This window comes from Trachypithecus francoisi, unplaced genomic scaffold (genome assembly GCF_009764315.1).
Source record: "Trachypithecus francoisi isolate TF-2019V2 unplaced genomic scaffold, Tfra_2.0 Lachesis_group14, whole genome shotgun sequence".
Lineage (NCBI taxonomy): Eukaryota > Metazoa > Chordata > Mammalia > Primates > Cercopithecidae > Trachypithecus > Trachypithecus francoisi.
In genome coordinates this window covers 60,339,024-60,362,724 of record NW_022681459.1, presented here as the reverse complement: position 1 = coordinate 60,362,724, position 23,701 = coordinate 60,339,024, and the positions used below count along the sequence as shown (strand labels likewise).

Here is a 23,701-nt window from a genome sequence, read left to right as displayed (position 1 = left end):
CTAAAAAAAAAAAAAATACAAAAAACTAGCCAGGCCGGGTGGCGGGCGCCTGTAGTCCCAGCTACTCTGGAGGCTGAGGCAGGAGAATGGTGTAAAGCCGGAAGGCGGAGCGTGCAGTGAGCTGTGATCCAGCCACTGCTCTCCAGCCTGGGCGACAGAGCAAGACTCCGTCTCAAAAAATAAACAAATAAAAAATAAATAAAAAATAGTAGAAATAGCTTCCTTTCCTTCCTTTTTCAAGACAAATGTCCCCTACTTTATAATTGCTTTTCAACTTTGGGTGTGGTAAAGACATTCCTGCAGGGTTCTAAGCACAAACTGCTTTTGGCTTAGTTAAACATGATCCAGAGCCCTTGTGTCCACCCAACTTGCCCTGAGGAGCTGCTGCTTGCCTGAGACTGCAGCGTCCTGGGTCTGCGCAGGCGCACTCCACACCGACGCAGGGCTGTCCTCTAAGTGCGCATGCGTGCAGTCTGCGCGGGGGAAAAAGTGCCGCCTCAGTTGAGGGCAGGCGAGGAGATGGCTGTGAGGCAGGCGGCGACGGTGGGCACTCCCGGGCCCAGGAGGGAGGAAGAGGCGGCGCTGCTCTTCGAGAGGGCCCATAACCGGCACGACCCGCGCTGGCTGCTGCCCGTGACCCCCCGCCTGTGCCTGGCCTGTGCGCTGGAGCTGCTGCCGGAGCCCGGCGTGTCGGTGCGGGTGGAACCTTTCCTTCGGAAGACCTGGGTTTGGGCATTTCCCTCAGCAAACGCCGCCGGGCCCTCGCCAGACCCGCTCTGGTGAACCCGACGCGAAACCGAGCCCCCGCTCCGTGTTCACTCTCCTCTCAGTCAGCCCATCCCGGACCCAGCTGCACGGGCTTCGCTGGCGCCTCAGCCCCAGGCCGGTCTGCTGGCCTCGGGGGAGCCCCGCCCACCCGGCTCTGCGCCTGAAAGGGCGGAAATCCGGATCCCCCAGAACCTCACCCAGCCTCAGGGACACGCCTTCCCACCTTCTGCCTTCTGGCTCCTTCCCTTTGCTGCCCCTGGCTGCATTTCCTGGGGATTCGGCCTTAGCTCAGGCTCCCGCCATTTCAGCCCCCGCTCACTTGCGGGCCAGGCGCGCGCGCGACGGCTGCTCCTCATTCCCTTCAGCTGTCGGGGTGTGAATTGGAGGAGGGGCCGTCTGGGTTCCGAGGGGACAGGAGTGACAGGTTACAGCCGGGCAGAAGTGGGGTGAATGCTACCCGTGTTTGCAATGAAGTCGTTTTGTTTGTTTGTCTTGAGATGGAGTTTCATTCTATAGCCCAGGCTGGAGTGCAGTGGCGCCATCTCTGCTCACTGCAACCTCTGCCTCCCGGGTTCAAGCGATTCTCCTGCCTCAGCTTCTCGGGTACTGGGATTACAGGCATGTGTCACTACGCCTGGCTAATTTTGTATTTTTAGTAGATACAGGGTTTCCCCATGTTAGTCAGGCTGGTCTTGAACTCCCGACCTCAGGTGATCCACCCATCTCGGCCTCCCAAAGTGCTGGGATTACAGACATGAGCCACTGTGCCTGGCTGATTTTGATAATTTTATCTCAGGATACCTTCACACCTTTACAAACTGTTGACCCCAAAGAGCTTTTGTTTATGTGGGTTATATCCAGTGACTTTTTTTTTTTTTTGAGATGGAGTCTCCCTCTGTCGCCCAGGTTGGAGTGCAGTGTTGTGATCTCCCCTCACTGCAACCTCCACCTCCCAGGTTCAAGCAATTCTCCTGCTCCAGCCTCCTGAGTAGCTGGGATTACAGGCATGTGCCTCCATGCCCAGCTAGGTTTTGTATTTTTAGTAGAGACGGGGGTTTCACTGTGTTGGCCAGGTTGATTTTGAACTCCTGACCTTGTGATCTGCTCACCTAAGCCTCCCAAAGTGCTGGGATTACAGGCGTGAGGCACCATGCTTGGTCTGTCCATTGATACTTACTGTATTAGACATAAAAACAAAATTTAAAGTTTTATTTATTTAGAAGGAGTAGCACATTCATTATATATTAACAAATTTTGTGGGGTTTTTTTTTTTTTTTTTTTGAGACAGGGTTTTGCCTGTTGCCCAGGCTGGAATGCAGTGGTGCGATCATAGCTCACTGCAGCCTTGATGTCCTGGGCTCAAGCGATCCTCCTACCTCGGCCTTATGAGTAGCTGAGACTACAGGTGTGCACCACCATGCCCAGGTAGCTTTTTATTGTTTTTTGAGACTGGGTCTCACTATGTTGCCCAGGCTGGTCTCAAAACTCCTGGACTCAAGCAGTGATCCCCTTGCCTTGGCCTCCCAAAGTGCTGGGATTACAGGTATGAGCCAGTGTGCCTGGCCCATAAGTAATTTTTTATTGTGGCAAAATATAGATAACATACAGTTTGTTTTTAGATCTTTTTAAGTGTACGGTCCTGTGGCATAAGCAATTTAAAAAAAAGTAAATGGCCGGGCGCGGTGGCTCAAGCCTGTAATCCCAGCACTTTGGGAGGCCGAGACGGGAGGATCACAAGGTCAGGAGATCGAGACCATCCTGGCTAACACGGTGAAACCCCGTCTCTACTAAAAAATACAAAAAACTAGCCGGGCGATGTGGCGGGCGCCTGTAGTCCCAGCTACTCGGGAGGCTGAGGCAGGAGAATGGCGTAAACCCGGGAGGCGGAGCTTGCAGTGAGCTGAGATCCGGCCACTGCACTCCAGCCTGGGCGACAGAGCGAGACTCCGCCTCAAAAAAAAAAAAAAAAAAAAAAAAAAAAAAAAAAAGTAAATAACTGTATTTTCTCAAAACAAGAAAGATAGTGACAGGAGTGACTTTGTTTTACATTTTTGCAAGTTGCTTTAATTGAAGACAGGTTGGCCAGGCACAGTGGCTCAGGCCTGTAATCCCACTGCTTTGGGAGGCAGAGGTGGAAGGATCACTCGAGCCCAGGAGTTCAAGACTGCATTGAGCGATGATCAAGTCACGGCATACCTTCTTGGACAAGAGCAAAACCCTGTCTCTTTTAAACACAGCTGGATTTATTTATTTACTTACTTATTTTTTTGAGATGGAGTTTCACTGTTGTTGCCCAGGCTGGAGTGCAATGGTGCGATCTTGCAACTTCTGCCTCACAGGTTCAAGCGATTCTCATGCCTCAGCCTCCCAAATAGCTGGGATTACAGGCATGCGCCACCACGCCCGGCTAATTTTGTATTTTTAGTAGAGATTAGGTTTCTCCATGTTGGTCAGGTTGGTCTTGAACTCGCAACCTCAGGTGATCTGCCTGCCTCGACCTCCCAAAGTGCTGGGATTACCGACATGAGCCACCACACCCAGCCAAATAGCTGGATTTTTACCTATTTCTGAATTCAGTCTGTTGTGATACCATGTCATGTAGTCTCAAAAACTCCACTGTACACTTGTGGGAGAATAAGAATGAGAAAGACTGGGCCAGGTCCAGTGACTCACACCTGTAATCCCAGCACTTTGGGAGTCCGAGGTGGTTGGATCATGAGGCCAGGAGTTCAAGAGCAGCCTGGCCAACATGGAAAAAAAATGAGGAAGACTAACAACATTTTAATATTATATGAAAATATTTTTGTTATTGTGGACCCCTGGAAAGTGTTTTAGGCACCCTTAGGAATCCCCACACTGTGCTCTGGGAACTTGTAACTAGCTAATAACCTCTGAATTTTCATTAAGGATGGAAATTCTGAGGCTGCTTTTCTTGGACAGTAAATCAGAGATAAGTAAGACAGTGCAGCGGGGAGAAAATAAGATAACATGTTATTTGGAACTTAGAAGAATGAACATGTTTGTGGTCAAGTGCTGTTCAGGGTAAGGAGAGGAATTAGGAAAGGGTTCTTACAGGAGGAAGCATTCAAATTAGGTTTAAGAAGATGGGTGAGATTTGGACCAGAGGAAGTGGGAGGCTGATTATCCCAGGAGGTAGGTATTATAAGGATAGGTTTTGGGGATAATCAGAGTGTTTGAAGGGAAATTGAAAGAGATGAGATTGGAGAGACAGGTTGAGGACAGTTATTTGAAGAGTTTGAAACCCAGCTAAGGAGCTTGAACATAATCTGTCAGATGAAGGGGAGTTATTAGGATTTTTTGAGTAGCTCATAGATCACTACCTTAATCTATTATGTAGGATGAATTGGTGAAGGAAAAACAGGAGCCTTACAGTAGCACAGATGAGAAGCAATAAGAGATGCAACTTCTACCTTTTATTGAGCACACTTTTCTTTTGAGATGGAGTTTCACTCTTGTTGCCCAGGCTGGAGTGCAATGGCGCAATCTTGGATCACCGCAACCTCCGCCTCCCGGGTTCAAGTGATTCTTCTGCCTCAGCCTCCTGAGTAGCTGGGATTACAGGCGCCTGCCACCACGCACGGCTAATTTTTGTATTTTTAGTAGAGAAGAGGTTTCACCATGTTGGCCAGGCTGGTCTTGAACGCCTGACCTCAGGTGAGCCACCCACCTTGGCCTCCCAAAGTGCTGGGATTACAGGCGGGAGCCACCACACCTGGCTTGAACATACTTTTCTTTTTCTTTCTTTCTTTTTTTTTTTTTAGACGGAGTTTTGCTCTTGTTGTCCAGGCTGGAGTGCAGTGGTGCGTGATCTTTGCTCACCACAACCTCCCCTCCTGGATTCAAGCGATTCTCCTGCCTCAGCCTCCCAATTAGTTAGGGGTATAGGCATGCGCCACCACGCCCGGCTAATTTTGTACTTTTAGTAGAGACCGGGTTTCTCCACGTTGGTCAGGCTGGTCTTGAACTCCCAACCTCAGGTGATCCACCCACCTCGGCCTCCCAAAATGTTGGGATTACAGGCCTGAGCCACCATGCCCGGTCTTTGAAAAGCCACACTTTTCTTTCTTTTTTTTGAGATGAAGTCTCACTCTTGTCCCCCAGGCTGGAGTGCAATGGCGCTACCTCGGCTCACTGCAACCTCCGCCTCCCTGGGATTACAGGCACCTGCCACCACGCCCGGGTAATTTTTTTATTTTTAGTTGAGATGGGGTTTCACCATGTTCGCCGGGCTGGTCTCGAACTCTTGACCTCGTGATCCGCCTACCTTGGCCTCCTAAGGTGCTGAGATTACAGGTGTGAATCACCGCACCCAGCCTCTAATTTTGCTTGCTTGCTTTTTTTTTTTTTTTTTTTTGAGATGGAGTCTCGCTCTGTTGCACAGACTGGAGTGCGGTGGCGCAATCTCGGCTTACTGCAAGCTCCGCCTCCCAGGTTCACGCCATTCTCCTGACTCAGTGTCCTGAGTAGCTACAGGTGCCCGCCACCACACCCGGCTAATTTTTTTTGTATTTTTAGTAGAGATGGGGTTTCACTGTATTAGCCAGGATGGTCTTGATCTCCTGACCTCGTGATCCGCCTTTCTTGGCCTTCCAAAGTGCTGGGATTGCAGGCGTAAGCCACTGCGCCCGGCCTATTTTTGCTTTCTTCACCAACTTGTTAGGCTTAAATGAGCTGGTGGACAAAAGTGATTTGTGAAAAATAAATTGCTATGTAAATGTAGGGCATGAGGAACCTTAGCTCATGTATAATCTTCTGTATGAACACAGGGATTCCACTGTGTAAATGATACCCTTTTCGAACCTCCCTTGAAGGAGTATGGGTCTCGCCATAGTTTAAATGATCTCTCTGGTATCATCTTGTAATTGTATTTGGAAATTATGGTTGTTGGATTCAGAATAGCCAAGATTTGGTTACTATTGAATATTTTTCTTCATTTGCTTCAAGTTGGTGCGCAAGAAGCACATGTTGTCCTGTTTCCAAGATGCCCTCGTGAGGCACACCTCCCTGGTCACGCAACTGGTGTCTCAGGATCAGAGAGTCTGCATCCGCTTCATAAGCGTGCTTTTTGGTAAGATTAAGAGGGAAATTTGATATGAGTTTTGAATGTATAGTATGTATATCTGCTTTTGGGAGTCTTGGAAAAATGATCTTAGATGATTTAGTTTTTTTGTATTGTAAAACTTTATTAGCAAATTGTTTCGTCATAATGATGTGGAAAGGCCCCTTTTCTTTCTTTTTTTTTTTTTTGAGACGGAGTCTCGCTCTGTCGCCCAGGCTGGAGTGCAGTGGCCGGATCTCAGCCCACTGCAAGCTCCGCCTCCCGGGTTTACGCCATTCTCCTGCCTCAGCCTCCCAAGTAGCTGGAACTACAGGCGCCCGCCACCTCGCCCGGCTAGTTTTTTTTTTGTATTTTTTAGTAGAGACGGGGTTTCACTGTGTTAGCCAGGATGGTCTCGATCTCCTGACCTCGTGATCCGCCCGTCTCGGCCTCCCAAAGTGCTGGGATTACAGGCTTGAACCACCGCGCCTGGCCGCAAAATGGCCCCTTTTCTAAGATCCAAGATGCATTTTACAGTAACTGACTTTACTAGAGCCAAGAAGTTAGTAAAAGTAAGAAGATGAAAATGGGAAATGTTGGCCAGGCATGGTGGCTCATGCCTGTAGTCCCAGCACTTTGAGAGGCTCAGGCGGGTAGATCACCTGAGGTCGGGAGTTAGAGACCAGCCTGGCTGTAGTCCCAGTTACTCAAGAGGCTGAGGCATGAGAATTGCTTGAACCCTGGAGGCGGAAGTTGCAGTGAGACTAGTTCGTGCCACTGCACTCCAATCTGGGCGACAGAGCAAGACTTCATCTCAAAAAAAATCTTCAAAGAGTCCAGTATAGGACTCTGCAGTCCAGCCTGGCCAATTATCTTTTTAAAGCCTGGGCAGGTCATTGAAAGTCAAAGTGTTTGGTGCTGAGAGTAGAATTTAGTTGGAACATTGTTTATAGCTGCTTTTAGACTTACAAATTACAGTGTGCCTGTATGGGTCTGTGTCTCTTTGAAGAGAACTGTTAACCACTCCTTTTTTTTTTTTTGAGACAGTCTCGCTCTGTCGCCCAGGCTCAGTTCATTGGAATCTCTGCCTCCTGGGTTCAAGCAATTCTCCTACCTCAGCCTCCCGAGTAGCTGGGACTATAGGCACAGGACACTACCCCTGGCTAATTTTTGTATTTTTAGTAGAAACGGGGTTTTGCCATATTGGTCAGTCTTTTGTTGAACTCCTGACCTCAGGTAATCTGCCATCTCGGCCTCCCAAATTGCTGGGATACAGGTATGTGCCACCGTGCCCTGCCTAACCACCCCTTTCTTACCTCCCTCTGCTCCAAGGACTGTTACACGGCGTGGAAGATGGGAGTGTGACAGACCTCTGTATTGAAGGTAAGTTGAAACCGTTGTATCTAGCACTTGAAGATGTAAGTATTAGTCTGAATTGCAGCTCTGGTTACCTGAGACCTTGGCGCAATTAAGAGGAACTCCATTAGTTTTCAATAACTAATTCAACATTTGTTTCTTTTTGTTGTTGTTGTTGTTGTTGTTTTCTGAGACAGAGTCTCTTTCTGTCACCCAGGCTGGAGTGCAGTGGCCTGATCTCGGCTCACTGCAAACTCCGCCTCCCGGGTTCACGCCATTCTCCTGCCTCAGCCTCCCAAGTAGCTAGGACTATAGCCCCTGCCACCTCGCCCGGCTAATTTTTTGTATTTTTTTAAGTAGAGACAGGGTTTCACTGTGTTAGCCAGGATGGTCTCAATCTCCTGACCTCGTGATCTGCCTGCCTCGGCCTCCCAAAGTGCTGGGATTACAGGCGTGAGCCACAGCGCCCAGCCTCAACATTTGTTTTTTACTTTTTTTTTTTTTTTTTGAGATGAAGTCTTGCTCTGTTGCCCAGGCTGGAGTGCAGTGACGTGATCTCAGCTCACTGCAACCTCTGCCTCGCGGGTTCAAGCGATTCTCCTGTCTCAGCTTCCCGAGTAGCTAGGATTACAGGCATCTGCCACCACGCCCAGCTAATTTTTGTATTTTGAGTAGAGATAGAGTTTCATCATGCTGGCCAGGCTGGTCTCGAGCTCCCAAACTCAGGTGATCTGCCTGCCTCAGCCTCAAGTGCTGGGATTACAGGTGTGAGCCACTGCACCCGGCCCAATATTTCTTTCTTTCTTTCTCTCTTTTTCTTTTTCTATCTTTTTTTTTTTTCTGTTGTGACAGGGCCTCATTCTGTCGCCCAGGCTGCAGTGCAGTGATACGATCATAGCTGACTGCAGCCTTGAACTCCTGGGTTCAAGCAGTCTTCCCGCCTCAGCCTCCCAAGTAGCTAGGACTGCCATGTGTGTGCACTACCATGACTGGCTAAAAAAATTTCTTTTCGTTGAGACAGGGACTTACCATATTGACCAGGCTGATCTCAAACGGCTATTCTCAAGCTGTCCTCCTGCCTTGGCCTCCCAAAGTGCTGGGATTATAGGCGTGAGTCACCATTCCCGGCCTTATATTTTTTTCCTTGGGTATCTACTCTGTGCTAGATACTGGATCAGGCACTACAGATACATAGATAGATAAGACATGGTCCCTGTCTTCTAGGAGCTTACAATCTGGAGAAGAGATTGACTGACAGGTAAATAACTAGAGTTGGTGAGTGATGTTACAAAGGCACATACAAAACTCTTTTTTATTACGTCTCATATTGGTTCGTTGAAAGTTGTATGCACACAGATGGTGGTTAAAACTGTTGAGGTGGACAGAGTGTGGTACCACAGGCCTGTAGTCCCAGCTACTTGAGAGGCTGAGGTGGGAGGATCCCTTGAGTCCAGGAGTTTGAGGTAACAGTGAGCTATGATTGGCCCACTGCACTCTAGCCTGGATGACAAAGTAAGACCCCCTTCTCTAAAAAAAAAAAAAAAAAAAACCAAAAATTGTCGAAGTGCATGGGTTTACCTATAAAGAGTTTGTAGAGAAAGAAGGTAAGAGCCCTGGTATGCGAGGATTCTTGCAGAGAGAGTGGGAGTTGTACTAGTTAGGATCCAGTCAGGAAATAGAAGCTATACCAATTATTTGAATAGAAAAACTTTAAAGAATGGTTAAGTAGGCTGGGTACAGTGGCTCATGCCTGTAATCCCAGCATTTCGGGAAGCTTAGGCCAGTGGATCACTGGAAGTCAGGAGTTCGAGACCAACCTGGCCAACGTGGTGAAACCCCATCTCTACCAAGACTACAAAAAAAAAAAAAAAAAAAAAGCCAGGCGTGGTGGTGGGCACATGTAATCCCAGCTACTTGGGAGGCTGAGGCAGGAGAATCACTTGAACCCAGGAGGTGGAGGTTGCAGTGAGCTGAGATCGCACCACTGCACTCCAGCCTGGGTGATACAGTGAGACCCTGTTTCAATTGAAAAAACAATGTTGGTTAAGTAGGTAACTGAAGAAAAAGAGAACCACCAAATTTTCATGGAGATAGCAATTGTAGAAAACAACTCCCCTACTGGGGCTGGGGAAACAAAGGAAAGAGGCTGAAGTGGTTAAAACTTAGAAGTTTGGAGGAAGGGCCTACTTAATGAAACTCAGACCTCTGAGTGGCACTGACTAGATAATACTGTTGTCTCTGGAGGAGGAGAGATGCAATAAAGCTGGTTCTGGAAAAACTTCAGGCTGGATTCAGCTGCTGTCATAGAATGGCACTGCCACTGCCAGGATAAAGAAGTGCTAAGGTGCCAGGCACCTTAATTGTGTGGGTCTGTAGTCCTGGCTACTCAGGACATTGAGGTGAGAGGATCACTTGAGCTTAGGAGTTCAAGTCCAACATGGGCAACATAGCAAGATTGTCTCTTAAAAAAAAAAAGTGTTAAGGAGATACTTATATGAATAGGAAGACTTATATGAATGGAAAGCAGACAGGAAACCCATAGGAAACTAAGAGGAAGAGCAACTCCCTTCTTCCTATAACCTCGCCATCTCTTTCTAGTGCTCATTATTGGCAGAACTTAATGGGGTTCAGCTAGCAAAGCAAAAATGTGATCTGCAGAGTCCAGTCTTGGTATTCTAAGGCAAAGTAGAGGGTGGGTTTTGGAGCTCAAAGACAATAGTGTAATAACTGGTTTGGTCCATTCCTTTGGCTATTTGGTGTCCAAACACCCTTCTCCACATACTTGAACTCCCATAGAACAAAAACAACTTGGTTTTTACCTAACAAGATGTAACTGTCCTTCATTCATATACTTCATACAGACTAAGCCATTGTCAATTTGTCCACAACATAAGGGGGTTGATAATTTATTTTTAAATTCAATCACAGTCCTATATGAATATTCTGTTACCTAAAGACTAAATTTTAAAACTAACCTCCACCAAAACTTGTTCAAACAATAAGGAAAAAAGGAGAGAGAAGAAAACAGTTAATATACAGAAATATATTACAATCTTCATTTTCATAACTGGTCACAAGGATATAGTTGATATTTATCATTTCCTTCTTAATGGGTTTGTTCTATGTATCCTTTGCCCTCAACCAGGGTCTCAACTGGTCAGGGTTTTTACCTGGTAGGGTGTCTCACACCTTCATTCCTGAAAGGTTGGAATCTTTTTTTTTTCCCCAAGCCAAACTGTATCCAGCTTTATTAAAGATACTTTCCATAAACAGTCATGGTATTTCAGGCAGGACATGGGCAGACAGTCGTTAACAGTATACAACAACTTTCAAACTCTCTTCTTCAATGGACTACCAAAAATCAGAAAGCCACTATAAAACCCAATGAAGTCTTCATCTGATGCTTTGAACAGGGAAATTTTAGAGTGAGGGTTGACATTTCACATTTAGCATGTTGTTTAACAACTTTTCACAAGCCAACCCTGACTTTCAGGAAGTGAAATGAAAATGGCAGAATTTATCTGAAGATTCGCAGTCTAAAAATGGAGCCACTGCTCTTTTGACAGGTGCCATCTCAGTGGCATCACTGGAAAGTCCAGATTGTCTGACACACTGGTAGCCAATGACTAGGGGTCAGGTCCCAACAGATGTCTGGGTCTTAAGCGAGTTAAGTCTATGCTGAAAGGTGGAAAGGGAGAAGAGGACATAAAAACGAATTTGTTTTTCCATACCACAAGGCTTTTGTGCCCAGGTGGCCATGTGTGTCAAAGTCAGGGAATCCCTCCTCCTGGGAGCCAAGAGGAAGTCTCTCAAAACTAGAAGGGAAAGATGTTTTCCCCACATCAGTCCAGCTTTGGAGACATTCTATTAGTGACATATGCCTCTTCCCCAAAAATATAACCGTGCAGTGTTCTGTGTGCTAACAACATACCTTAAAAAAAATTCTGCCTTTTAATAAAACTTGATAAAAAATAGCATTTCAAACTGTATAGTCACCAGAAGTACACAGTTATCAAAAATGCACACACTTCAGTTGGCATCTCCGGCACCTTCAGCTTTCTGTGCCTGGTCTGTTTTGGCATCTCCATTTTCTGCAGGGTTATTCCCCTCCTTGCCAGCATCCACTTTTCCCTTTTTCCCTTTGGATACCTTCTCTTCTTTGCAGGGGCCTTTTTAGGCTTGAGCTCTGGCTTTGGAGGAGCAGATTTTGCAGACAACCTTGCGGTCTTTGTGGTTCATCCTTCACCTTGGCGTTATCTCGTTTAGCGTCCCCTTCAGCCTTTCTCTTGGGCATGGTGGCAGCAGCGATGGTGGCGGGATGTAGGCACTGTGCGCGGAATGCAGCGGCACATGGGCTTTGGTCGGTCTGGGGGTTGTTCTTACCTCTTCTTCTTCTGAAAGGTCTGAATCTTTAGTGGCTCTTCCTTTTTTTTAGTTGCTGATGTTTTTATTAACTTTTACTATTGAATATGAGACTAGTAAGAAGAGCCCCGGAGAATACCTGGTTCCAGACATAGTCCTCCTTGCCATTATTGTTAGTGGCAACTGAGTTTCCCCTGGATATTGGGATCAGTCATTCCAGGTAGTAGAATAATCCCTTATTTGCCTATTTGTTGAATGACACGAGGCACTCAAAATGGCCAGATGATAGTCACAACTTCTAATTCAATGAAACCATTGTGTGACCTCTCATGGAGGCATTCTTTGCTTAGGAACTAAGATCTTTAGCAGAGCCCAAAGTTGCAGGATAGGATATGTTGTGGGCTGAATTTATATGTCCCCTCCGCCCCCGGCAAATTTATATGTTGAAGCCCTAACTCTCAGAACCTCTCAATGTGAGTGTATTTGGGGATAGGGCCTTTAAAGAGGTGATTAAGCTAAAATGAGGCAATTAGGATGGACCCTAATCCAATCTGACTAGTGTCCTTATAAGAAGAGGAAATTTGAACACACACAGACACCAGGGGTGTGTATACACCAAGCAAAGACCATGTGAGGGCACAGTGAGAAGGTAGTCATCTACAAGCTAGAGAGGCCTCAGAAGAAACCAAATCTGCTGACACTTTGATCTTGGGCTTTCAACCTCAAGAACTGTGAGAAAATAAATTTCTGTTCTTTAAGCCATCCGGTCTGTGTATTTTATTATGGAAGCCCTAGTGAGCTATTATAGTATACAAAAATTCTGCAAGTGGGTTAGTAAGTGTAATAGGGAAATGACTCCCACTTTACCCCTTGATTCCCTGACCCATGTATTCTACTGTGGGTAAGGCAGCACCTAATGTTGATCACCGCATCAAACTATATACCACATGTAAGATAGAACCATATCCTTTCAGAGTGGTGTCTTTCAGATGGTGGAATAACTGAGTCTTCATAGGCCATTCCATATTCTGTTAGGTCAGGTGATTCCAGGTGATAGAGTATGGGAAAAGAGCAGTGAATTTTATGGGCATGAGCCCATTGCCTCGCTTTTCTTGTGAAATGAGTTCCTTGATCCAGGTGATGTTGTGCAGAATACCATGATATTGAATAAGCCATTCTGTAAGCTTACAGATGTGTTTTTGGCAGAAGTGTTATGGTTTGGGAAGGCAAGTCCATATTCAGAATACATGTTTATTCCAGTGAGGACAAATGTTTGCCTCTCCATGATGGAAGGAGTCTAGTGTAATCCATGTGACACCATATAATTGGCTGGTGCCTTCAGGATTGGTGCCATGCTGGGGTCTTAGTGTTGGTCTCTGCTTCTGGCAGGTTAGGCACTCAGTCGTGGCAGTAATCAATTTAGCCTTGACACGGGAAAGTCCATGTTGTTGAGCCCAGTGCATAGCCTCCAGTTCTGCCACCATAGCCACCTTGTACTTGGATCCACTGAATACGTACTTGATGGCTAGGGAAAGAGGTGGATTAACATTCACAAAATGTGCCATTTTGACTGCCTGGTTATTGAGAACCTCTTCTTTTTTTTTTTTTTTTTTTTTTTTGACGGAGTCTTGCTCTGCCACCCAGGCTGGAGTGCAGTGGCCGGATCTCAGCTCACTGCAAGCTCCGCCTCCCGGGTTTATGCCATTCTCCTGCCTCAGCCTCCCGAGTAGCTGGGACTACAGGCGCCCGCCTCGTCGCCCGGCTAGTTTTTTGTATTTTTAAGTAGAGACAGGGTTTCACCATATTAGCCAGGATGGTCTCGATCTCCTGACCTTGTGATCCACCCGTCTTGGCCTCCCAAAGTGCTGGGATTACAGGCTTGAGTCACCGCGCCCGGCCGAGAACCTCTTCTATAATAGATGTTCTTTACGGAGCATTCACACGAGAGACAAATATCTTCCCACTTTATGCTCCCTCTGAAAGGCCCATCTTCTTCTCCAGGCCTCATTGTCACGAATCTTTCTTTTTTTTTCTCTTTTTTGAGACAGAGCCTTACTCTGTTGCCCAGGCTGGAGTGTAGTGGCGCAATCTTGGCTCACTACAGCCTCTGCCTCCTAGGTTCAAGTGATTCTCCTGCCTCAGCCTCTGGAGTAGCTGGGATTACAGGTGTGCGCCACCACGCCTGACTAATTTTTTTTTTTTTTTTTTGAGATGGAGTCTCGCTCTGTTGCCCAGGCTGGAGTGCAGTGGCACGATCTTGGCTCACTGCAAGCTCCGCCTCGCAAGTTCACGCCATTCTTCTGCCTCAGCTTCCCAAGTAGCTGGGACTACAGGTGCCCGCCATCACGCCTGGCTAATTTTTTTTGTATTTTTAGTACAGACGGGGTTTCACCGTGTTAGCCAGGATGGTCTCGACCTCCTGACCTCATGATCCGCCCATCTCGGCCTCCCAAAGTGCTGGGATTACAGGCATGAGCCACCGCACCCGGCCAATTTTTGTATTTTTAGTAGAGACGGGCTTTCTTCATGTTGACCAGGCCAGTCTCGAACTCCTGACCTCAAGTGATTCACCTGCCTTGGCCTCCCAAAGTGCTGGGATTACAGGCATGAGCCACCATGCCTGGCCTAGTCACCAGTCTTTCAATTGTGTCTTTCTCAAGTCTGTGACCATCAAGCCAAAGAGTTAGCAGCTGCTCATAAGTCAATATGATCTGTATATACTTCTGACCATCTCTCAATCTAGCTAATGTAGACAATGTACCACTTGAAGTTCTGACCGCCCGGGGTATTTCCCTTCATCATTTTCCTTCTAGGCCACCCTTGAGTGGGGCTACAATCCTGCAGCCATCCACTTCTCGTTGGTACCAGTGTAGCTTGCAGAACCATCATCAGACCTCAGGAACTTCACCCAGGTGGAGAGCACTAGAGGAAGACTAAGGGTCAGGGGAGAAGGACTTGCTCCTTCCTCATGGTTCCTGTTTGCTTTCTGCCTGCTTCTTGTTTCTGTCGTGTTAGCCTAGAATGCTTCTTGACCCTGCAGTGACAGAACCTTCCCACAGCAGTTGCTGAATTTAGTTTGTAGCTTTTCCAACCCTACAGAATCCCTCCTCAAAGGCATCAGCAGAAGTACCACAAATGAGTGTAGAGAAGGGTAGGTTTGGAGCTGAGAGATAATGTTGTAATAATTGGCACAAGAACTTGCCTGTAATTCTTTTTTTTAGTATATGTAAAGGAGCAAACTGAGGAAGGAAAAAGTAGAGATAATATAAAATAGCAGTTTTCAGCCAGATGCGGTGGCTCACGCCTATAATCCCTGCACTTTGGGGGGCCGAGGCAAGTGGATCACCTGAGGTTAGAAGTTCGAGACCAGCCTGGCCAACATAATGAAACCCCATCTCTACTAAAAGTACAAAAAATTAGCTGGGCATGGTGGCAGGTGCCTGTAATCCCAGCTACTCAGGAGGCTGAGGCAGGAGAATCACTTGAACCCAGGAGGCAGAGCTTGTGGTGAGGCAAGATCATGCCACTGCACTCCAGCCTGGGCAACAAGAGTGAAACTCCATCTCAAAACAAAAACAAAAACAAAAAACAAAAAACATGCCTGTAATCTGAGCACTTTGGGAGGCTGAGGCGGGCGAATCATGAGGCCAGGATATTAAGATCATCCTGGCTAACACGGTGAAACCCCGTCTCTACTAAAAAAAAAAAAATACAAAAAATTAGCTGGGCGTGGTGGCGGGTGCCTGTAGTCCCAGCTACTCGGGAGGCTGAGGCAGGAGAATGGCGTGAACCCGGGAGGCGGAGTTTGCAGTGAGCCGAGGTCGGGCCACTGCACTCCAGCTTGGGCAACAGAGTGAGACTCATCTCAAAAAAAAAGGCCAGGCGTGGTGGCTCAAACTTGTAATCCCAGCACTTTGGGAGGCTGAGATGGGCGGATCACGAGGTCAAGAGATCGAGACCATCCTGGCTAACACAGTGAAACCCCGTCTCTACTAAAAAATACAAAAAAACAGCCAGGCACGGTGGCTCACGCCTGTAATCCCAGCACTTTGGGAGGCCGAGGTGGGCGGATCACGAGGTCAGAAGATCAAGACCATCCTGGCTAACACGGTGAAACCCCATCTCTACTAAAAATACAAAAAATTAGCCGGACATTGTGGCAGGTGCCTGTAGTCCCAGCTACTCGGGAGGCTGAGGCAGGAGAATGGTGTAAACCCGGGGGAGGTGGAGCTTTCAGTGAGCTGAGATCCGGCCACTGCTGCACTCCAGCCTGGGTGACAGAGCCAGACTCCATCTCAAAAAAAAGAGAGAAAAAGAAAAAAAAAAAGCAGTTTTCAAACCTGGCTTCACAATAGACTTACCTGGAGAACTTTAGAAATACACTAGAATTTTATATTTAGAAAACTATTTTAAAGTATAAAACATATTTAAATATATTTAAGTATATTTAAATAGAAATATATGTATGTGGAGCAATATATATATATATATTCACATTAAACAATATATTGAGCTTTTCCCTTAGACATTCAATTGGCCTGGGGTGGGACTTGGGCGTTAGTTTTTTTTTTTTTTTGAGACGGAGTCTTGCTGTGTCGCCCAGGCTGGAGTGCAGTGGCGTGATCTCGGCTCCCTACAAGCTCCGCCTCCTGGGTTCACACTATTCTCCTGCCTCAGCCTCCTGAGTAGCTGGGACTACAGGCGCCCACCCCCATACCTGGCTAATTTTTTTGTATTTTTAGTAGAGATGGGGTTTCACCGTGTTAGCCAGGATGGTCTCGATCTCCTGACCTTGTGATCCTCCCATCTCAGCCTTTCAAAGTGCTGGGATTACAGGTGTGAACCTCCGTGCCCGGTCGGGCATTAGTATTTTTTTAAAGCTTCATAGGTGAGTCTAATGTGCAGCCTGAGTTGAGAACCACTGATATAAAACAAAGAAGGCCAGGCATAGTGACTCACACCTATAATGCCAGCACTTTGGGAGACAGGCAGGAGGACTGCTGAAGCCCGGGCATGTGGGATTACCCTGGAAAGCATAGCAAGATCCTGTCTCTAAAAAAAAATTAAAAAATTAGCCAGGCATGGTAGCATGTACCTGTAGTCCCAGCTACTCAAGAGGCTGAGTGGGAGGATTGCTTGAGCCCAAGAGTTGAAGGCTGCAGTGAGCTATGGTCACACCACTGCACTTTAGCCCGGATGACCCTGTCTCTAAACAAAACAAAAACAAAATCAAAAGAAAAAAACAAAAAACAAAGAAACCAGAACTCCTTTAGTTTGGATGCGCACACAATGTTTTTTTTTTTTTTTTTTTTGAGACGGAGTTTTCTCTTGTTGCCCATGCTGGAGTGCAATGGCGCAATCTCAGCCCACTGCAACCTCCACCTCCCGGGTTCAAGCAGTTCTCCTGCCTCAGCCTCCTGAGTAGCTGGGATTACAGGCATGCGACTCCATGCCCGGCTAATTTCGTATTTCTAGTAGAGACAGGATTTCTCCATGTTGGTCAGGCTGGTCTCGAATTCCTGATCTCAGGTGATGCGGCTGCCTCAGCCTCCCAAAGTGCTGGGATTACAGGTGTGAGCCACAGTGCCCGGCCTGTGCACACATGGTTAAATGGAAGAAATAGAAAAGAATAATTCCAATTAGCCCATGCAAATTACTACCTGCACTGACTGAGTAGAAGGGCCATGGAAGGTGGAGTCTGGGTTGGGGGTGCCTCCTGGTTAGTAATATTATTGTGTCTGTTCAGTCCTTATTCAGCTCACAACGCAGCTGAAGCTGGAGCAGACCATCCATTGCCTGCTGGATGAGTGCCACAAAGAGGTCGGTAAATAGCTATGGGTTCTTGAGATCTCAGAATCCTCAGATGTCAGAGCTGGGTCAACCCTTCCTTGAACAAATGAGAGCTTGAAGTCCAGGGAGGAAAAGGAACTTTCCTGAGGTCACTGAGTTGGTGGCAGAGTCAGAGCTAAGGCCTGGGTCCACCGATCCTGCTCCAGTGTTCTTTACAGCTTTCTTCTTTCCCCTTTCAATCTCCCGAATGTTACCTCCATGCAGTGAAGTGCCATCTTTCTGGCATAATCATCCCATGGTCCATTTTCTGTGACTTCCTAATTATAATACGGATTTCCTTGATGAATTTATCAAGGAAATATGTTCTCTATGTCTCGGTTTGGTGGTTTTATTTTATTTTAAATTGTATACATTACTTAGTACTGAAGGTGTTTGGTTCTATCACCTTACTTTGTACTGAAGGCGTTTGCTTCTATCTGAGGTAAGCATTGAGTGGATACGGTATGTTTAATCTGCTTTCTTCAGTGTAGTCAAAGAAATCAGTTAGCCAGGCACGATGGCTTACGCCTGTATTTCCAGCACTTTGGGAGGCTTAGGTGGGTGGATCACTTGAGGTCAGGAGTTCGAGATCAGCCTGGCCAGTATGGTGAAACCCCATCTCTACTAAAAATACGAAAAAAAAATTAGCTGGGCATGGTGGTGCATGCCTGTAATCCCAGCTACTGGGGAGGCTGAGGCAGGGGAATTGCATGAACCCAGGAGGTAGAGTTTGCAGTGAGCTGAGATCACATCACTGCACCCCAGCCTGGGTGACAAAGCAAGACTATCTCAAAAAAAAAAAAAAAAAATCAATTAAAGAGCAGCTTTTGTGTTGTATTTAAGACTGAAGAATAATATCAGAATAACTTTTTTTTTTTTTGAGACAGAGTCTCGCTCTGTCGCCCAGGCTGGAGTGCAGTGGCCGGATCTCAGCTCACTGCAAGCTCCACCTCCCCCTGGTTCATGCCATTCTCCTGCCTCAGCCTCCCCAGTAGCTGCGACTACAGGCGCCCACCACCTCGCCCGGTTAGTTTTTTGTATTTTTTAGTAGAGACGGGGTTTCACCGGGTTAGCCAGGATGGTCTCAATCTGCTGACCTCGTGATCCGCCCGTCTCGGCTTCCCAAAGTGCTGGGATTACAGGCTTGAGCCACCGTGCCCGGCTCAGAATAACTTTTTATTTAATTTGCAGAAGGAAGACAAATGTTTATCTTGTTACCACCATCAAGAGCAACATTTCATTATAAATTATGTTTCAATTATATCATAATTATTTTACATGGATTAATATATCAGATTGAATTTATAATTATATATATCAGTGCTTATCATGATGAGATGATGCCACTTAACATTTATTGAGCACTTTCTATAGGCTAGGCATTGTATTAGGTGGTTTATATGTAATATCTCATTCAGCCCTATCAACAACCCTATAAAGCTGTTACTATTATTATTTCCCACCAGAGTTAAGAATATTACTAAAAGTGGTATGACTAGCTAGTCAATAGAAAAGGTAAAATATGGACTATTGACTCTCCCTGTAAAGCATGAAGCATAGTGCCTAGTATACAGAGAATGTTTAGTAATAGTAGCTATAATAACTATAATAACAATAATTTTTTTTTTTTACATTGAGTCAGTGTTCTGTCTTTATGACATTTCAAACTTTTGTCCTCCAACTTCTGGTTCTATGGGGGCAAACTATGCAAATGTTAATTCAGTTTAACAAACATACACTGAGCTAGGTACTGAGGACTCTGAGAGGACTCAGTTCCTTTCCTCCGGGAGTTCCCAGTCCAATGGGGAAGTTGGACACTTAAGCTAAAAAAGCTAATTGCTGACTGTGGTGAGAGATACATGCAATACAGGCATTGGTGTGGGTAGGGCAAGATGAGTTTTGGTGGAAGATCTGTCCTGATCCTAATTGACAGAATGGAGCATATTCACTTTTTGTAGCTGTGTAACATGCCCTCCATGCGAGGCAGCCTGGCCACCCTGACCCTTCTTGGCAAGTTGGTGGATGCCATCCCTGCTCTGGCAGATGAGCTTGTAATGGAGCACGGTGAGTGACCTGTGGGAGGAGCTGCCACTACCCTTTTACCTGCTTTTATCATACTGCCATCTGGGTACCCCATTTACTCTGTACACCTGGGAAGTCATTACTTTCCTGCTCTAGTCTTCAGTTTCCCCATCTGCAAAATGTACTGTATGTTGGTCAATTTGAAAAAGGTCATTTTCTTGACTCTATTCTTGGACTATTTCCATTCATTCTCTTTTTTTTTTGAGACAGAGTCTCGCTTTTGTTGCCCAGGCTGGAGTGCAATGGCGCGATCTCGACTCACTGCAACCTCTACCTCCTGGGTTCAAGCGATTCTCCTGCCTCAGCCTCCCGAGTAGCTGGGATTACAGGCATGTGCCACCACGCCGGGCTAATTTTGTATATTTAGTAGAGACAGGCTTTCTCCATGTTGGTTAGGCTGGTCTCGATCTCCCGACCTCAGGTGATCCGCCAGCCACAACCTCCCAAAGTGCTGGGATTACAGGTATGAGCCACTGCACCCGGCCTTCCTTTCATTCTTTTTTTTTTCTGAGACGAGTCTCTCTCTGTCACCCAGGCTGGAGTGCAGTGGTGTGATCTTGGCTCACTGCAAGCTCCACCTCCCGGGTTCACTCCATTCTTCTGCCTCAGCCTCCTGAGTAGCTGGGACTACAGGTGCCTGCCACCACGTCTGGCTAATTTTTTGTATTTTTAGTAGAGACGGGGTTTCACCGTGTTAGCCAGGATGGTCTCAATCTCCTAACCTCGTGATTCGCCCGCCTCGGCCTTCCAAAGTGCTGGGATTATAGGTGTGAGCCACCACGCCCGGCTCCGTTCATTCTTTAACACACATTAATTAAGTACCTACTATGAACCTTCATTTTGGATGGAAAGAGGAATTCTGGAATATAGAAGCACTTTTTTATATCAGTGAAATGCAAATAAATACCTCACAGAGGATTTATCAAAGGGTAAATAACTTCTTTAAGTTGGTTTCCCCTTTTTAAAAAAATTAATAAGGGCAGGCGCGGTGGCTCAAGCCTGTAATCCCAGCACTTTGGGAGGCCGAGACGGGCGGATCACGGGGTCAGGAGATCGAGACCATCCTGGCTAACATGGTGAAACCCCGTCTCTACTAAAAAATACAAAAAACTAGCCGGGCGAGGAGGCGGGCGCCTGTAGTCCCAGCTACTCAGGAGGCTGAGGCAGGAGAATGGCGTAAACCTGGTAGGCGGAGCTTGCAGTGAGCTGAGATCCAGCCACTGCACTCCAGCGCGGCGACAGAGCGAGACTCCGTCTCAAAAAAAAAAGAAAAAAAATTGATAATAATTATTATTTTTTGAGACAGAGTCTGTTGCCCAGGCTACAGTGCAGTGGCATGATCTTGGCTCACTGTAACCTCTGCCTTCCCAGGTTCAAGTGATTTTCCTGCTTCAGCCTCCCAAGTAGCTGGGATTATAGGTGTCCACCACCATGCCAGGTTAATGTTTGTATTTGTAGTAGAGATGGGGTTTTGCCATGTTGGCCAGACTGGTCTCAAACTCCTGACTTCAAGTGATCTGCCCACCTCAGCCTCCCAAAGTGGTGGGGTTATAGCCATGAGGCACTGTGCCCAGCCTAATCGTTATTATTTTTTAGAGACCAGGTCTCACTATGTAGAGCAGGTTGGTCTCAAACTGCTGGCCTCAAGCGATCCTCCCACCTTGGCCTCCCAAAGTGCTGAGATTACAGGAATGAGCTACCCCACCTGGCTTTGTTTCTTTTTTTTTTTGAAATGGAGTCTCGCTCTGTTGCCCAGGCTGGAGTGCGGTGGTGTGGTCTTGGCTCACTGCCACCTCTGCCTCGTGGGTTCCAGTGATTCTCCTGCCTCAGCTTCCCAAGTAGCTGGGGTTACAGGCGCCTGCCAGCATGCCCGGCTAATTTTTGTATTTTTAGTAGATGCAGGGTCTTGCCTTGTTGGCCAGGGTGGTTTCGAACTCCTGAACTCAGGTGATCCTTCTGCCTTGGCCTTCCCAAGTGCTGGGATTACAGGTGTGAACCACTGTGCCCAGTTGGTTTTCCCTTTAGATTAAGTATGCAGAAAGCATTTATTGTGGGGGATTATAGGGACTTACCATTACTACCCCATTAGGAATAATAGATTGGAGTTTCATATAGCAGTTGACATTGTGAAATTTCCCCTGGCTCCTTGGTTGTTTTCTGGACAGGCAACCTGATGGAGCAACTGTTGAGAGGCTTAGTATACCCCAGTGAGGGCATACAAGCTTCTGTCTGTTACCTTTATGGGAAGCTATACTCCTCACCAGTGGCAGCTGAGATGCTTTCGGGACACTTCCGGGAGAAGCTTTTTCCCCTCTTCCTTTCCATCCTGGATGGTGCCCAGACAAAGGAGCTGCAGATTAACTGCTTGGGTAAGACATGAGGGTGGAGAAAAAAGGGAGAATACGTTTTTGACATTTTGCTAGAAGACTTGAGATATTGCGTTCTCTAGTAGTGGGGGAGTTAGATGTTTTGCAAAAGGTAGAAGCCACAAGGTTTGAGAGATAAGAGGCACACTGTGTGAAAGATACCTATAGTTGGTATGACATCTTAAGAATATTGCCTTTGGAGGAAAATAGGAAGGAAAGTGGGACAGCAATTTTTTCTGCCTTTACTGTCTGCCCTGGTGCATCCTGTATTTGCTGGCAAGTTAATCTTTACATTGTACAGCTCACATCCTGTCACTTTCTTAAGTCAGAAATTCTTCCATGGTTCCCTCTGGCCTCCAGGGTAAAGCACACGTGTCTTAGTGCATTTTATGCTGCTGTAACAGGATACCACAGACTAGATAATTTATAATGAAAAACTTATTGGTTCAAAAATTTATTGGTTTGCAGTTCTGGAGCCTAGGAAGTCCAAGATCAAGAGGCTGGCATTTGGTGAATCCCCTCTTGCTCTGTCATCCCATGGTGGAAGGGCAAAGAGAGGGCGAGAGAAAAAGCTAGAGGGAACTGAACTTGTCCCTTTTTTTCTTTTTTCCTTTTTTTTTTTTTTTTTTTTTGAGACAGAGCCTTGCTCTGTTGTCCAGCTTGAGTCCAGTGGTGCGTTCTCAGCTCACTGCAACCTCTGCCTCCCGGGTTCAAGTGAGTCTTCTGCCTCAGCCTCCTGAGTAGCTAGGATTACAGGTGCCCACCACCACATCCGGCCTATTTTTGTATTTTTAGTGGAAATGGGGTTTCACCATGTTGGCTAGGCTGGTCTCGAACTCCTGACCTCAGGTGATCTGCCCACCTCGCCTTCCCCAAGTGCCGGGATTACAGGCGCAAGGCACTGCACCTGGCCTGAACTTGTCCTTTTATGAGGAGCCCACTCTCATGATAACAAACCCACTCCCATGGTGATGGCATTAATTCATTCATGAGGGTCCAAACCCAAACCCCAAACTCATGACCCAAACACCATCCATAGGCCCCAGCTACCAATACTGCTGCATTGGGGATTAAGTTTCCAACATATGAACTTTGGGGAACATATTCAAACCATGGCACTAGGTTTCCCTGCTTGTTACTTGAGGCTCTTTAGAAGCCCCAACATACACTTTTAGCATCCTCTCCTATTTTTTTGCATAAATACATAAGGTCTCTCAACTGTTCTGAGCAGGCAGATTTCTTATTTTGAACAGAACAGATGGGCACTGTGATTGGTGCCTGGGTGAGGGCCTGTTCTCAGGTAGAAGCTGTAGAGAAAAGCACAGTCTATGCGTGACAACAGCTTCTTTTCAAAATTTGGATCAGAAGCTGTTATGAATAATCTAGTCATACATAGTGAGCATTCATTCTATACCAGGCCTTGTGCTGGGCTCTGAGGTCACAGAGATGATCAAATTCAAGCTTTATCTTGGGGGAGCTCAAAGGCCAGCGTAGAAGACACACATGGACAACTAGAGTCTAGTGTGATGAGTGCTGTCTTGGAGGTGCACAGAAGAGGATGGGAGCAGGGGACAGGAGAAGCTTCCTAAAGGAAAGGAAGCCTGGACTGAGTCCTAAACTGTGGGGAAAGGCGGAAGGCAGGAGCATGGACCAGAGCACAAGGTATGAAGCAGCCTGTGTCTGCGGTAACTTGCAGCAGGGCAGTATTAGAGTTAATGCATATAGAACAAAAGGGTGCAAGTACAGGCCATAAGGTGAGGCCCTGGGCAGTCCTACAGCTCACCTGACCATAGTAGAGGGAAATCTCAACTGGTAATACTGGAAATTCCCACTTTTATTTTTAAAAATTTTTATTTACTTATTTATTTTGAGATGGGGT

At 46.7% G+C, this 23,701-nt stretch overlaps 1 protein-coding gene across 1 annotated transcript in view; it reads left to right on the top strand.

The window, feature by feature from the left end:
- The first annotated feature begins 443 nt into the window (after nt 1-443).
- The window catches only part of MEI1 (meiotic double-stranded break formation protein 1), a 101,979-nt gene continuing 78,721 nt past the window's right edge, over nt 444-23,701 (top strand). The window contains exons 1-6 of the mRNA XM_033233794.1: nt 444-693; nt 5,734-5,857; nt 7,160-7,210; nt 17,292-17,365; nt 19,333-19,438; nt 21,622-21,825. Of these exons, the coding sequence (XP_033089685.1) occupies nt 463-693; nt 5,734-5,857; nt 7,160-7,210; nt 17,292-17,365; nt 19,333-19,438; nt 21,622-21,825 (790 nt within the window). The 5' untranslated portion in view covers nt 444-462. The remainder of the gene's footprint in view (nt 694-5,733; nt 5,858-7,159; nt 7,211-17,291; nt 17,366-19,332; nt 19,439-21,621; nt 21,826-23,701) is intronic.